The sequence below is a fragment of the Euprymna scolopes genome, chromosome 19 (genome assembly GCF_053919585.1).
Source record: "Euprymna scolopes isolate OS-2025 chromosome 19, ASM5391958v1, whole genome shotgun sequence".
NCBI lineage: Eukaryota > Metazoa > Mollusca > Cephalopoda > Sepiida > Sepiolidae > Euprymna > Euprymna scolopes.
In genome coordinates, this window is record NC_136500.1 from 31986498 (window position 1) to 32000149 (window position 13652).

Sequence of the window (13652 nt, forward strand, 5' to 3'; positions counted from 1 at the left end):
AATATCAAGGTGTTATGTATGACATGAAAAGAAACTGGAATCTTAGGAAGATCTCTACCATTCCAGTAATTAGGAGCAGCTGAACTCATGAAAAAGAATTTTAAAAATTACCTGGTGAACCAAGTGCAAGAGAAATTCAAGCAATTGCACTTAAAGATCTCTCGGTTGGAATATCTAAGTTAGTGGATGAATGTTTGACATCCAGCAGGATGCTCCATCCCCAGCTTGAACAAACTGATAAGAAAGTTTAAAAAAAAAAACAAACTAAAAATGATACAAGAGATTCTAGCTGATGTAGAAAAAGAGAACCTTGTTACTAGAGCTTGGCAAAAATAGGAGTGGTGTGGTGTGATACAAGCATAATTTCAACAGGCATTGTCATGGAAATTGAACGTTTGGTGGTGGAAGATGTAGCATGACTGAGGAAAAAAACAACTATAAACATATTACTGTGGACGAATTAGATGCTGTTCTAAAAGACATCAATTTAAATATTAAATCGGGATTGAGAGAGATTGAAATAAAAACTCATTCAGCCACAGTACTAAGTTGGGTGAATTCTACAGTGGAGGAGAATGTAATAATATGGACAAAGTGTGCGGGAGAACTGATTGTAAAGTGGAGGTAAGGGATACAGTGTAAAAAAAAAAAAAAGCAGTGGTTAAGTGAGAAAGAAGAGTGCTCGATATGCTAGGAATTGGTGAACTGGAAAATTCATTTTCCCCCGCTAAACACAGTGCACACGATCCTGGGTTCTGCAGGAAGTTGAATCACAAAAAAACTTACAGATCGGTATAAAAGTAATTTTTTTAAAAATTTTTATTACATTTTCACCCCAAACAAGGCACATTGCCACTTTGGTGTAGGGGGCTACTATCAGGTGTAACATCTACTATGTGAGGATTTGGGCAGCAAGATTTCTGTTCATGTTACACTTGAACTTCTGCACATCAGTACAGTTCGGGAAGCAGGGACCTGGAATGGAATTCCAAAGTCTAGCGGTTCTGGGGAAGAAACTACTGGAATAGAAAGATCTTTTACATCTAGGGATCTCTACTGTGTGGGGTGAGATTTAGCTGCCTTTCGGGTTTGTCGAGGGTGTTTACGTCGTGGGGGCACAAGTGCTTGAAGTTCGTCAGAGCATTCTCCATTAAAATACTTGTAGAACAGGCAGAGGGATGCAACGTTTCGTCGATGGGACAGAGGCTGAAGCTTAGATGCCAGTTCAGGGCCTATCAGATTGGCGACTCTCCTTTGAACCTTGTCTAGGAGTAAAAGACTAGTAGCAGATGCACCAGCCCAAATGTGACAAGAATACTCCATACATGGGCGAATGGTGGCCTTATAGAGGTACAGGATACTTTTGGGTGTTAGTAATTTTCTAGCACGGTAGAGAGAGCCTATCTTCTTTGCAGCGGTCCTGGCAATGCTCTCGATGTAATTGTTCCAACTCATGTTTCCTGTGAACGTTAGGTCAAGCAGTTTGAAAGATGTACTCTCAGAGTCTTGGCGGCATTGAACGTGACCATCCATTTTTGTCCCCATTCCACTACAGATTGGAGGTCATCGTCTAGTGTTTCTGCCATTTCTTTAGATATGTGCTCATTTGTTTTCCTGTCGTGCCTGTTATAGAGTGTGGTGTCATCAGGATATATACCCCTCTCAGAGGCAATTTTGTCGGGGAGGTCATTTATGAATATTAGGAACAACAGAGGTCCAAGGATAGATCCTTGGGGCATTACCGCATTCATATCATATTGTTTAGATGTACGACCGTCGAGGACAACCTGGATTTTTCTCTTATCTAAGAAGGATTTAATTATGTTTAGCATTCTACCAGTGATACCGTATTATCTAATTTTCCTTAGGAGACCCTCATGCCATACCCTGTCAAAAGCCTTAGATATATATAGAGTTACCGCTCTGCCCTCCCCGGGTTCGTCCAGTGAGTGGTATATACGTTCAGAGATTACAATTAGGATGTCTGCTGAGGTGATGGACTAGAGCATGGTTAATTAAGGTCTCAAATATTTTGGAAAAAAGTGGAAGGAGGCTCATGGGGCGATAATGTAATGGGTCCGTTCTTTCGCCAGAATTCTTGAAAACTGGTACCACAGAAGAAGTTTTCCAGCAGGCAGGAAAGCAAGATTCATTAAGGAATTTGTTGTAAAGTTTGGAGAGAACTGGAGCTACTTCGGCGGAGCACTTTTTTAATAACACAGCCGGGATGAGATCAGGTCCACATGCTTTTGCAGTGTCAAGATTTCTTATGATAGCATGCACCTGAGAAGGGGTGATTTTCAGATCATCTAGCGTAGTGGCTGTCCGCAAAGGAAAGTCAGGTAGGGGGTGGTTGAGAGGGTCCAGTGTGGAGTTGGAGGCAAACCGACTGGCAATCATGTTAGCCTTCTCAGTTGCAGAGCAAACAACCTCTTGAGTGGGGGATTGTTGATTGCCCAATATTTACTACACTGTTGTAGATTTTCCAGAAGTCGCGGGTTCCTAATTTCTATGCTTCGATGCGTTTTTTGGTGGTTTCAGTTCATTCTCTCTTAGCTGTCGCTATTTCTTTCTTACAGTTACTTCTGGCTTCTATGTACTTCTGCCTGTTTGAATTGGATTTATGTTGGTTAAATCTGCGGTACGCATGCTGCCTTTGCGCGATGGCGGCTGCACAAGTAGAAGTAAACCATTGGGAAGAGTGGTGCTTGCTATAAAATTTCCGTGTGGGAACATGTGCTTGAATTGCTATTTTGAACCATTCAGTGGTCTCATTTGCGCGCTGTTCAACAGGAAGTGAAAAGATATTTTACCATGGGGCGTCCCTGATGAGATCCCTGATGGCTTCCCAGGCAGCCTTTTTATAATATCTCGTTGTTTTGAGCAGTGGCTCTTCAGTTTTGGCTCTAAAGTTTAGGGCTATTTTAACTATTACCACTGCATGATCGGCGTTCCCAAGTGGGCTGTGGGCATTAGTTACACAGTCATCAGGAACTGTGGTCAGAAACAGATCTAGAAGTGATGCATGTTGTTCTTGCTGGTCTGGGAAATGTAACCATCTGTGATAGGGAATGAGATATAGAGAAGTTATATGTAGTCATACCAGCTGCGTCTGTGTAAGTAGAAAATCCAAGCCAGTTGCTGTGGTGGTCATTGAAGTCACCAAACACATGCACTTGTGCACTAGTGTTGAGGGAAAGTGCTGTATCTATGCTGTCAGAGACTTTGTTCATTAGGGTACAGTCCTGGGTCGAGGGAGAGCGGTAGAGAAAATAAAAGTAGCTAATGTTATGCTGCATGTTAAGTCTAAACACATAAAGGCTTGATCGTCCGATTCTAGTTTAGTTTCTCTAGTCAAGGAGAGGGTGTTTTGTATATAATCTCCAAGTCCGTGCATATGTCTGTCAGAATCCTTACGGCAGAGTGGGAGGTATTCGGGCATGTTAAAGTAGTTAGAGGAGATGGAGGAGTGTAGGTTAGTCTCACTTAGTGCTAAGATATCCGAGGTGTTTGTTAGGAGAAATGCTTCGACATCATTTAAATTAGTTCTAAGCCCACGGATTTCGTAAATGCAAGCCTCAAGGGAGAAGGCAGATTGGTTTTGTTTGAGTTTGGGCCTGTTTTAACGTAATTTTTGATTGTACTGTCAGTTTTTTCAGTTTAGGTAAGGGATGCTGAACAAGTGATTATGCAGAATACCAGACATGCAACACAAGCAGACCATCAGTTGTCCTGCCATCTACTAGGATTGTGGCCTTGGGATAGCCCACCGGGGATGAGTGCAGGGTCACTACAAACAATCCGATATTATACAACTGTTGATGGAGCAGCCGCTCTAAGCACTACCAAAGAGTTAGGCCTGCTGTACTATCAGTCGGGAACAGCAGCCAAGAACTGTCTATCTAGTACCCTCAACCCATCAGACTATGGTCAACCCAATCTACTTGTACTGGCATTATGGCATTCAAGCATTCCCAAGTGCCCAGTTTAAGGAATGGGATGTGTCGGGAGTGGAGAAAATGGCGTTCATTCCCCTAGTCAGGAAACAAGATCGACCACTGAAGGTCTGTCGACTCCTTGTGATTCGATCTCTACGCCTAGCTAATAGGCAAAGAAGGAGCATGGAAGCTGGGCGATAGACAGTGCCTATCTACTCCTTAAGCAGTTTAGGTTTGCAGACCGGTAATTTGTTTGAGTCACCAGCTCTAGGAAGGTTGCCATCCAAGACTGGAGAGGCCTTCCTCCCCTTTGGTTTAGCTTCAGAGTTTTCCTCCTCCTAGATGGATGATCTGGGAAGATCTACAGATCCATCATCACCGAGAGGATTTTCCCCATGCCTGGGTCCTAATCCAGGTATTTCTGTGCCCCCCGCGTTGGTGGTTAATGTTAATGGGTTAGTTTATAAGGGCTATATATCAACTGAAAAATTATACTCCTCAAAGTGATTACAGGACATTGCTATTTCATTGTTTGTTACTGGAGGAGGGGCTGAGTAAGAGTTCATGCAGTGGAAGCAGCTATATTTGCAAACAGGTTTGTTGGAAGGAGTTAACATGGTTTAACCTTTAGGTTAAAAAAAGTTTCCTTTTCTTATTTTTATGTTGACTTAGGAATAGGATAATGCGTTACAGAATGGCATGGTATTACGAATTAACTAGAAAAAATTGTACAAGCTCTAGATATTTTAGATGGCAGGAGAGTTAAGCTGTATATTCAATAGATACAAGTAATATCATTTTTGATATGAAGTACATTATGTTACGCCAAAAGTTTCACATTCTTGCGAGCAAGGAAATTATTAAAATCTTGTATAGAAAAACTATGCGAAATCTGTATTAAAAAAAAAAAGTAAAAATATTTTTGCTAATATAAGTTCTTGTGAAAATATTAAATAAACAATGCTTAATTCAATGGTAATATCGGTAGTTCGAGAAATTCATTTTTCTTCTAGTTATATTGAATTCATTAATATGAACTTTAGGGGGTTTTATTTTAATGTTCCTGTAAAAATTATTATTGCTTTTTATTGTTACAAATTACGATGCTTTCTTTATATAAAAAAAAGCAAAAATAAATTCTTGCGTTTTTTTTTTTTTATTTACTACTGAAAATTATAACTTTAGTAAAGGTATTTTTTGTTTAAACAAAATAATACATTTTCACTTAGATTTAAATAAAAATAATTAGTTTATTATATTTCGCGATTATTATTTGATAAATACTGAAAATTTCATTAAAATTGGTAAGTTTCCTGATTTTTGGTGAATTTTTAAGTAAAGGAAGGGCAAAATGAATGGCAATGCTCAAAATGTTTAAACATTTTGAGCATTGCCATTCATTTTGCCCGTACCTATATACTTTCGTTTTGTTGTTTATACTGCTAAAATGCCTTGTATTTTTTATTTCTCTTTAAGCCTTCCACCTTGTAATATGTCTCCACTCGGGCAAGCCAAAGTTAATGCAGTTACTAAGAATAAAAAATTTAAAAACAAACGCAGAAAAAAAAAAATAAAAAACAGTAGTAAACAAAACAATGGAATTTACTATGGCAATTATGGAAAGACAGAAATTCGGTGATTTACAGTAGAAAAAAAAGAAACTAGCGAATATAAAATAACATTTTTAGTTTCGAACTTTTTTATTTTTTACCGATATTGTCATTCATATGCATTCGGGTTATATCTAAAATTAAATAAATATATAAGTAGAATTAATCAGATTCACGGGGTTTTAATAGTATATAGATATGAGTACTTTTTTTTTTTAATCCTAATTAATTATACGAAACTACGAATAAAAATAATATTTGTTTTTTTTTTCAAGACGGTGTAAGATGAAATAAATTCTATAAATATTAATAGCATTGTAATACTACTACAAACAAAAGCTAGTGTTTTTGGATATTTAAACATTCAGCTAAAGTTAAGAAAAAAAAATATAGCACTTGTATCATGAAAAGTATTAGATAAAATGATTAGACAACATTCTGCAAATAATATCTGTTTAAAAACAAAATAATTAGTGTTTTCAATTTAGAAGGCGAACCCAATCATCACAGACGTCGTGATATAAATGCTCCGTAATGAATCGTGGAGGAGTATCGTATTTTACAGACGTGTGATAATGTTCAAGCAAGAATGACTTTAACGCTTCCCGTGTTAAAACTATAATAACTAATATATATATATTGCAAAAATACTAATTCATCAAATAGTAAAACGCCTTATTTGTATGAGTGTAGTTTTATTTTGTTTCTTTTGTTTGGTTTGTTGCTCTTTTTTTTTTTTTTAATGTACTTAAAAAAATAATTGCAATGCATACGCATGGGTATATAGAAATTATATTAAAAATATCGTACAAAAATGTGACAAAAGAATATCACATTCAACTTGGGAAGCTATTTGGAAAAACGAAGTATATAAACAAATTTTCAAATTGAGTTTCGAGATGTTCAAAGTAAATTTATTGATTTCGATAATTTTAAACTGATTCTCTTTTAATATTATCAGTATAAAAAAAATCTGCGATTTTACAATCAATTGCGGAAATATTAGCATTACGTTTTTTTTTCTATAAGACTTTCTATAAAGTCTTAATTTTTGATAATTGATAGCTAACATAAAACTTGTCAAGCAGATGTCGATATTAAACACGCCTCGTCAAAAGAGCGTAAATTTTGCTCAAAGAACTATGAATACCCTAAGAATGGCTGAAATTAGACAAGCTGAAACTCCAGAGCAATGTGAAGGACTTCTTGAAACTCAACGAATACGTATTGCAACCAAAAGAGCGTCTGAATCGTTTGCAAAATATAAAGAAAAACTGAAACAACAGCGGGTGTATGAGGCTGCAAAGAGGGCAAACGAGACGGTGGAGCAGTACGAACGTAGACTTCAACAGCAACGAGCCTATGAGTCTGCTAAGAGAGCCAACGAGACACCAGAACAATATCGACAAAGACTTGAGCGACAACGAATACGTGAGGCAACCAGGAGATCCAAGGAAACACCAGAACAGCGGGAACGAAGAATCAAGCATCAACGAGCTTATGAGACTGCCAAAAGAATTACCAAAAATCCAGAAGAACGACGGCGGCTGCAAGAACTCATTTTGCATTTTGTCAGAATAATTTTTTTTATATTCTCTTATTCTTTTGGTTGTTTGTTTTTAATGTACGAGCAAAACAAACAGTGTAGTTGCGGTTTTATTTAGGCAATATTAGTAATTTTTGATTTTATTACACTAGGGACCTACAACGTGCACCACAAATTTACCCTCCCCTTATATGCAACACGATGGAACTGTAATTTAATTCAATATTATCATCATAACTTTTGTATCATTTAAAAGAAGTTTAAAATAAACTAGTAATATTCTTTTTAAAATTTTTCAGTGTACAAAAGTAATGAAAATGCGAGACTAAAATTGTGTTTACATTATTGATGCCTTAAAACAATGTTCCTATGTAGTGATCATTTCGAAAGCGTAAACATACCCGTGTTTCAAAAATCAAATAATGGTCAGATTGCCATGAAATTTTTTATACTTATTGATTTTTAAATTAGCGTATATTTTAAAAACAGTTTTCGTTAAATATATGAAGGGAAATATATATATATATTTTTGTAGGTGTACCCTCCATACTTCATGTTATGAAAACTAAACAAAATAAATTTAGGTTGAACAAAATTCCAGCATTTTATAAAGCTGAAAAGTTGAAACAATTAAAATATATATATCGATGCTTCCGTTCAGTATCAAGAGACAATGGATGCTCCCTGTAAGAGTAGCTGCATGAGTACTTGTGAGGCAAAGGTTGCACAATACCCAACCACACCTCTCCTGAATCGGCACTGCCTGAGTTCAGTGGCAAGGAGAAGTGCTAGGCGACTGGAAACAATGCCATGATAAGTAGAGAGCACATACAGCACCTGGTTCAGCATTGCTTAACTTCGGTGATCTAATGGGAACTGGTGTGTCAACATGATTATGCCGTGATTTTAAAAATGTGTTATATATATATATATATATATATATAAACTACTTAATTTACTCACATAAAATTAATATGTGAAAATATAACTTTATGCGTAAACTTTAAGTATTTACTTCAAAAGTGCTCAATATGTAGGTAGAGCTAGTTAGTAAGTTATAAAATATATATGGCGATTAAGTTACACTGAATATTCCGCGTGTCACCCACTCTAGGACTCTTCAGGCTTATCTTATCTTAGAATAAGCCTGAATAGTCCTAGAGTGGGTGAAATGCGGAATATTCAGTGTAGCTTAATCGCCATATATATTTTATAACTTATTTTATATATATATATATATATATATATATATATATATTATCTCGGAGAAAAAATATTAGCAAATATTATAAATAGTTTGTACCTAATTTGCTACATTTCTAAATAGAAAATTATAATTATATATATATATATATATATATATATATAATGTTAGTGATGAGATGACTCCAATATTTTTCCTGATTTCAATACAATCACTGTTTACGATTCTTTCCAAACTTCTAAATATTTAGAGTTGTTTTTTAATGTTTTGATTATCATAAAAACCAATGTAATGTGCATATATTTTTGCAAAAGTAAACATGTACTTGGGATTAGGAGGCATAAATTTCTCTTATTCTTTCGTACATTGTAACGTTTCTTTCTCTAATCTCAGATTTGATAGCAATGTTTCATTTGTTCATTGGTATTAATACTTTTTAATAGTAATTTACAATGTCCATTGGTATTCATGATTCAATATTCAGTTCATTACATCACAACATTGTTCATTGTACAAGGAGCAATCCAAAATTAATGTCTCTTATTTTTTTTATTCTGCCTGACTGAATCAGAGGGGATTGCAAATTGCATTGTTATAATGACTGAACTTGATGACCTGAAAGTTTCATCTCTCTGTTACAAATATTGATGATGTGAAACTCTTAAGAAAGCAACCCCTGTCATGGAGGTGCGTCAGAAGCAGAGAAGCATCATTAAATTCCTGGCAAAAATGCATTGGGAATGGTGGTGACGATGCAAAAAAAATAAATGTTGGGACACATAAGGTCACTTGTTTTAATGGTACCACTCCTATCTTTCTAGCTCTTCAACTTTTTGAGTTAAAAAATAATAGGAGGCTTTTTTGGGAATGAGCCTCTTGTAGTGTTTGAATTTCACTCAATTACATACAGAAATTAGGTTTTTAGAATATATGAGATGAGAAATAAACAATGGAAAGAAAAACACAAGCATCTTTTGAATTGAAACACCTTTATATAAAATATGCTGGAGAGAGAAAAAGAGCAAGAGACAGAGAAAGAGGTTGTTTTGCAAATAGTTGGTACTTGCAAGACTTATCTGTAAAGGTGAAACCATCTAAATAGCAAATGTAGAAATCTTTTGTGAAGGTATATGGGTAAGAAGATGGGGTACTAGTGCACTTATTGATCCGTGCTGAAATAATAACATTATTATTTAAAAAGCCATTATTAATATGGATGGGAGAGGGTGTTTTGTACATATTCTATACTTTAACCTTACAATTGAATAAAAAAAAAAATCATACAACTTTAATTAAACTTGGAAATAGGATTTTAAAAATAGCGCGGATCAGTAAGTGCACTAGCACTGAAGATGGTTCTCTGTAGATCAATTGTTTTTTGTTTGTTGCTGCTTTTTCTGCTGGTAAACCTCCACATGTGCATTGAGGCGATGTAGTAGTGGATGGATCAAATGTCTGCATTTTATCTCTTTGACTAAACAGAGAAAAGGGGAAGCATTTTCAAAACCATGCAGGCTGTTCAACTAAACTGATTTCTGCTGTCCTTGTTTCTTTCTTGATGCATCAATGAACATTATTCAAAACTTGTTCAAAGGGAGATGACTCGGAATGTTTTCATTTTTTGGTATTGGTCAGGCACTTCACCCCTCCATCAAAAATTTATTTATTTTTTAATATATTTATAATGTCCTTCCATAAAAGAGATCACTAATAACTTTAATTGTTGAAAATTACTTAAATTATCCTAAATTATTTTACCATTTGAATTAAAGCATGTATTAAATATTAAATTGTTTTTACCATAAATACGTAGTTAAAGCAAAATTAACTGTTTAATCACCTATTATAATAATTTCCAACATTATTGGTAATGTTTGTTCATTCATTTATTTAATCTTAAGTTGGAATTGCTCAGATGGTAGAACGTCAGAATGAAGATCTCAAGATTTCAGTTTCGATTTTTGGACATGGCATCCACTTTGTTTTTTGTTTTTAATTTTTTATTTACTATGATTGCAATAATCTCCATTTCTAGAAGTAGTTAAAATCTCTATTTTAAGATGAGAGAAACTCCACAATGTATATATTACATTTTAAAAAATTGTGATTGATGGAAAAATCATGACTGACAGAGAAACAAAATATCTATATAGGATTCTATATTATATTTCTCTTAGACTGTCTGTTTGTCTATTCATCTCACTTTTTCTTGGAACTGCACGTCTGTGGAACTCTGTTCCGTCTGCCTGCTTCCCACCGGACTACAACTTGGATGTCTTCAAGTCCAATGTTAACAAATTCCTAATGAACCGCCCTCTTAAGTAAACACTTCATCAAATCTTCACACTAACGTAATGTACTTGCAATAACCCTTATCCCTGAGTGGCTTCAGGGCCTTGATGTGGTGATCACTGTGTAAAAAAAAAAAAAAAAAAAAACTATTGCGATGATCTGCCTGAAGTTTTGTATTGATCTTTAGTATGATAAGTTGAAGTGCACTGAGTATTGTGGTATCTATTTGATGCACAGTTAAGAATTAATAGAGATTAGTCACCACAATACCGCATTTACTCTGGAAGTTTTCTCAGAAACTACCAAGCCGACCTGGCTAAAATTTTGTACAGACATTTGTTATGATAAGGTGCAGCAAACTAAGTATTATGGTATCCATTTGATGAACAGTTGGGGATTAATAGGGATTAGCATTTAATACAAAAGTGAACACATATTTAAACCATATTCAACTATCAGTTTGACATAAAGCATTCATTCTAAGTCAATTTGCTATAACTTTTGCTGATTTTTAATGGGCTAAAAAGTTTAGTTATTTTTATAATTTTTAAATTCTGCATTTTTTTAAAATTTACTTATTTTTCTATTTATTTTTATTTATCAAAATGTTGATTAAATATTTGTTTTAATCTCTGACTTATTTATTTATTTATTTTTTATTGCATTTTCACCTCAAACAAGGCACAATGCCATTTTAGTGTAGGGGGCTACTATCTGGGACATAATTTTCAGGGATACAAGACGTTTGTTTACATTACACTTGAACTTCTGCATATCAGTACAGTTGAGGAAGCAGGAACCCGGAAGGGAATTCCAAAGTCTAGCAGTCCTAGGGAAGAAACTATTAGAGTGGAAGGTTTTGGGATTTCTACTCTGTAGGGGTGGGATTTTGCTGCTTGTCGGATTTGTCGGGGGTATTTATGTCGAGGAGGGACAAGGGCTTTTAGTTCATCGGAGTACCTACCATTACGATACTTGTAAAAGAGGCAGAGGAAAACAACATTTCATCGATGGGACAGTGGTTGAAGCCTAACTGATACTGCAGGACCTATTAGCTCTCTTTTGAACCCTGTTGAAGAGGGAGAGGCTAGTAGCAGATGCACCAGCCCAAGTAACTTATAGGAAAATAAAGATAAATAGACTGAGACACACAATGCATATTTTTCTTATAGTTGGTGATCATAATATCTATTCACACGTCCATGTATGTAAAAGATTGTTGTTGAATTTTTTATATGCATTCAAACATCTATATAAAACATTCCGTCTGTGGGTTCATCCGTCCATTTACCATGCTTAAGCGTTTTTTTTTTTTTTACATAGGAATCACCACTTATCAAGGTTCAAATACTACTCGAGGATAAGGGTTAAGAGTGTACAATAGTCAATTGGACAATATAGTAATCGTTAGTAATGGAAATTCGATAAATTTGTTAACTTAAGTGGAACGGCTCATCAAGAACTTGTTTACGTTGGACTTGAAGACAATCAGATTGTAGTCTGCTGGAAAGCAGGAAAATGGAAGACAGTTCCACAGGCATGGAGCTCTAAGAAAGAAGCTTTATTCATGGAATCTAGTTTAAATAAAGAGTGGGGGAATTATTAATGGTGTTTTCAGCTAGACGAGTGTTTCTTGTGAAAGTTTGGTGAGGGAGACCATTGATTGAAGCTCAGTCCAGCACTTGCCATGAAAATAATGATAAAGCAGAGACAAACTCGCAACATCTCTTCTGTGAGATAGAGGTTGCAGGGAAGAGAAAAGGACATCTACGAGGCTACGAAGTCTATTTTGAACTCTATCAAGGCAGGACAAGTCCTTTCTAGCAGCTCCTGCCCAAATGTGGCAACAGTACTCCATCCTTGGACGTACCTGGCTCTTATATAGATAGAGAATTGCATCAGCAGTGAGATATCTACCGGATCGATAGAAGGATCCGACCATTTTTCCAGCGGCCTTGGCAACAGATTTGATGTACGTGTTCCTTTTAAGATCAGGAGTAAAGGTCAAGCCCAGAAGCTTGTCAAAACATGACACCTCCCCAAGACGAGAGCCATTCATTTCAATTGATGCCAGATGTGGATCAGAACGTTGATGATGTAAAGATAGAAGCTTGGTTTTAGATGCATTAAAAGTAACCAACCACACCTTTCCCCATTGTACCACGTGCAAGATTAGAGGAGAGAGAATCGGAGAGAACTTGGTCGTTTACAGTCTTAGATGTGCTACCATCGATAGTAGTGCCATCAGCATAAATGTCTACGAATGATGTAAGATCATTAATGATAATTAATGTGGAAGATCATTAATGTAGATCAGGAAAAGAGTTGGGCCCAGGATGGACCCCTGAGGGACTCCAGCATTAATACTGTGAGCTTCTGATTTTTGCCCATCAACTACTACTCTTATGAACCTATCAGAGAGAAATGCTTTAATAATTGAGAAGACATTTCCAGCTATACCATAGCTGAAGATCTTGTGAAGTAAACCTTTATGCCATACCCTATCAAAGGCCTTTGATATGTCAAGAGCAATTGCCCTAAAAAGGTTGCCTCCGTCGAGAGATTCGTTAATCCTATGAGATATACCTGTAAGCACATTTGCTTGCAACATCATTTTTATTGTTAACTAGCAGAGTGCACCTGGCTTTACCTGGTTGTAAAATACGTTTAAGCATATTTTAATTAATGCAGATTTTATATTTTTTATTACAGAGCCAATTCTCTATTGAATATTATATTGTACCTAATATATAGTGATTTCAAAAGTAAAAAAAAAAAAAAAATGAATTGGATGCCATCGGCTAGAATCGAAACCAAAACATTTGCAAACCCAGCCATGTTCCTTACTGATGTAGATATCGAGAGATAGATAAAAAAGATTTAATAATAAACAACTTGAAGAAATGAATTGAATTTGGGCATGAGCAGAAAGAAATAGAAATATGTTGACAAATTGAAATGAATTTTGATTGTATGAATTTATTCATCCATCCAAACAAAGATTTTTCTCATTATAGTTAGTGTATGATTACTATTTCCTGTTAATTTCAATGTTATGTAAT

At 35.4% G+C, this 13652-nt stretch overlaps 1 protein-coding gene across 1 annotated transcript in view; it reads left to right on the forward strand.

The window, feature by feature from the left end:
- The first annotated feature begins 5846 nt into the window (after positions 1 to 5846).
- Positions 5847 to 13652, forward strand: part of LOC145303499 (uncharacterized) — a 31755-nt gene continuing 23949 nt past the window's right edge. The window contains exon 1 of the mRNA XM_080144930.1: positions 5847 to 7119. Within this exon, the coding sequence (XP_080001056.1) occupies positions 6637 to 7119 (483 nt within the window). The 5' untranslated portion in view covers positions 5847 to 6636. The remainder of the gene's footprint in view (positions 7120 to 13652) is intronic.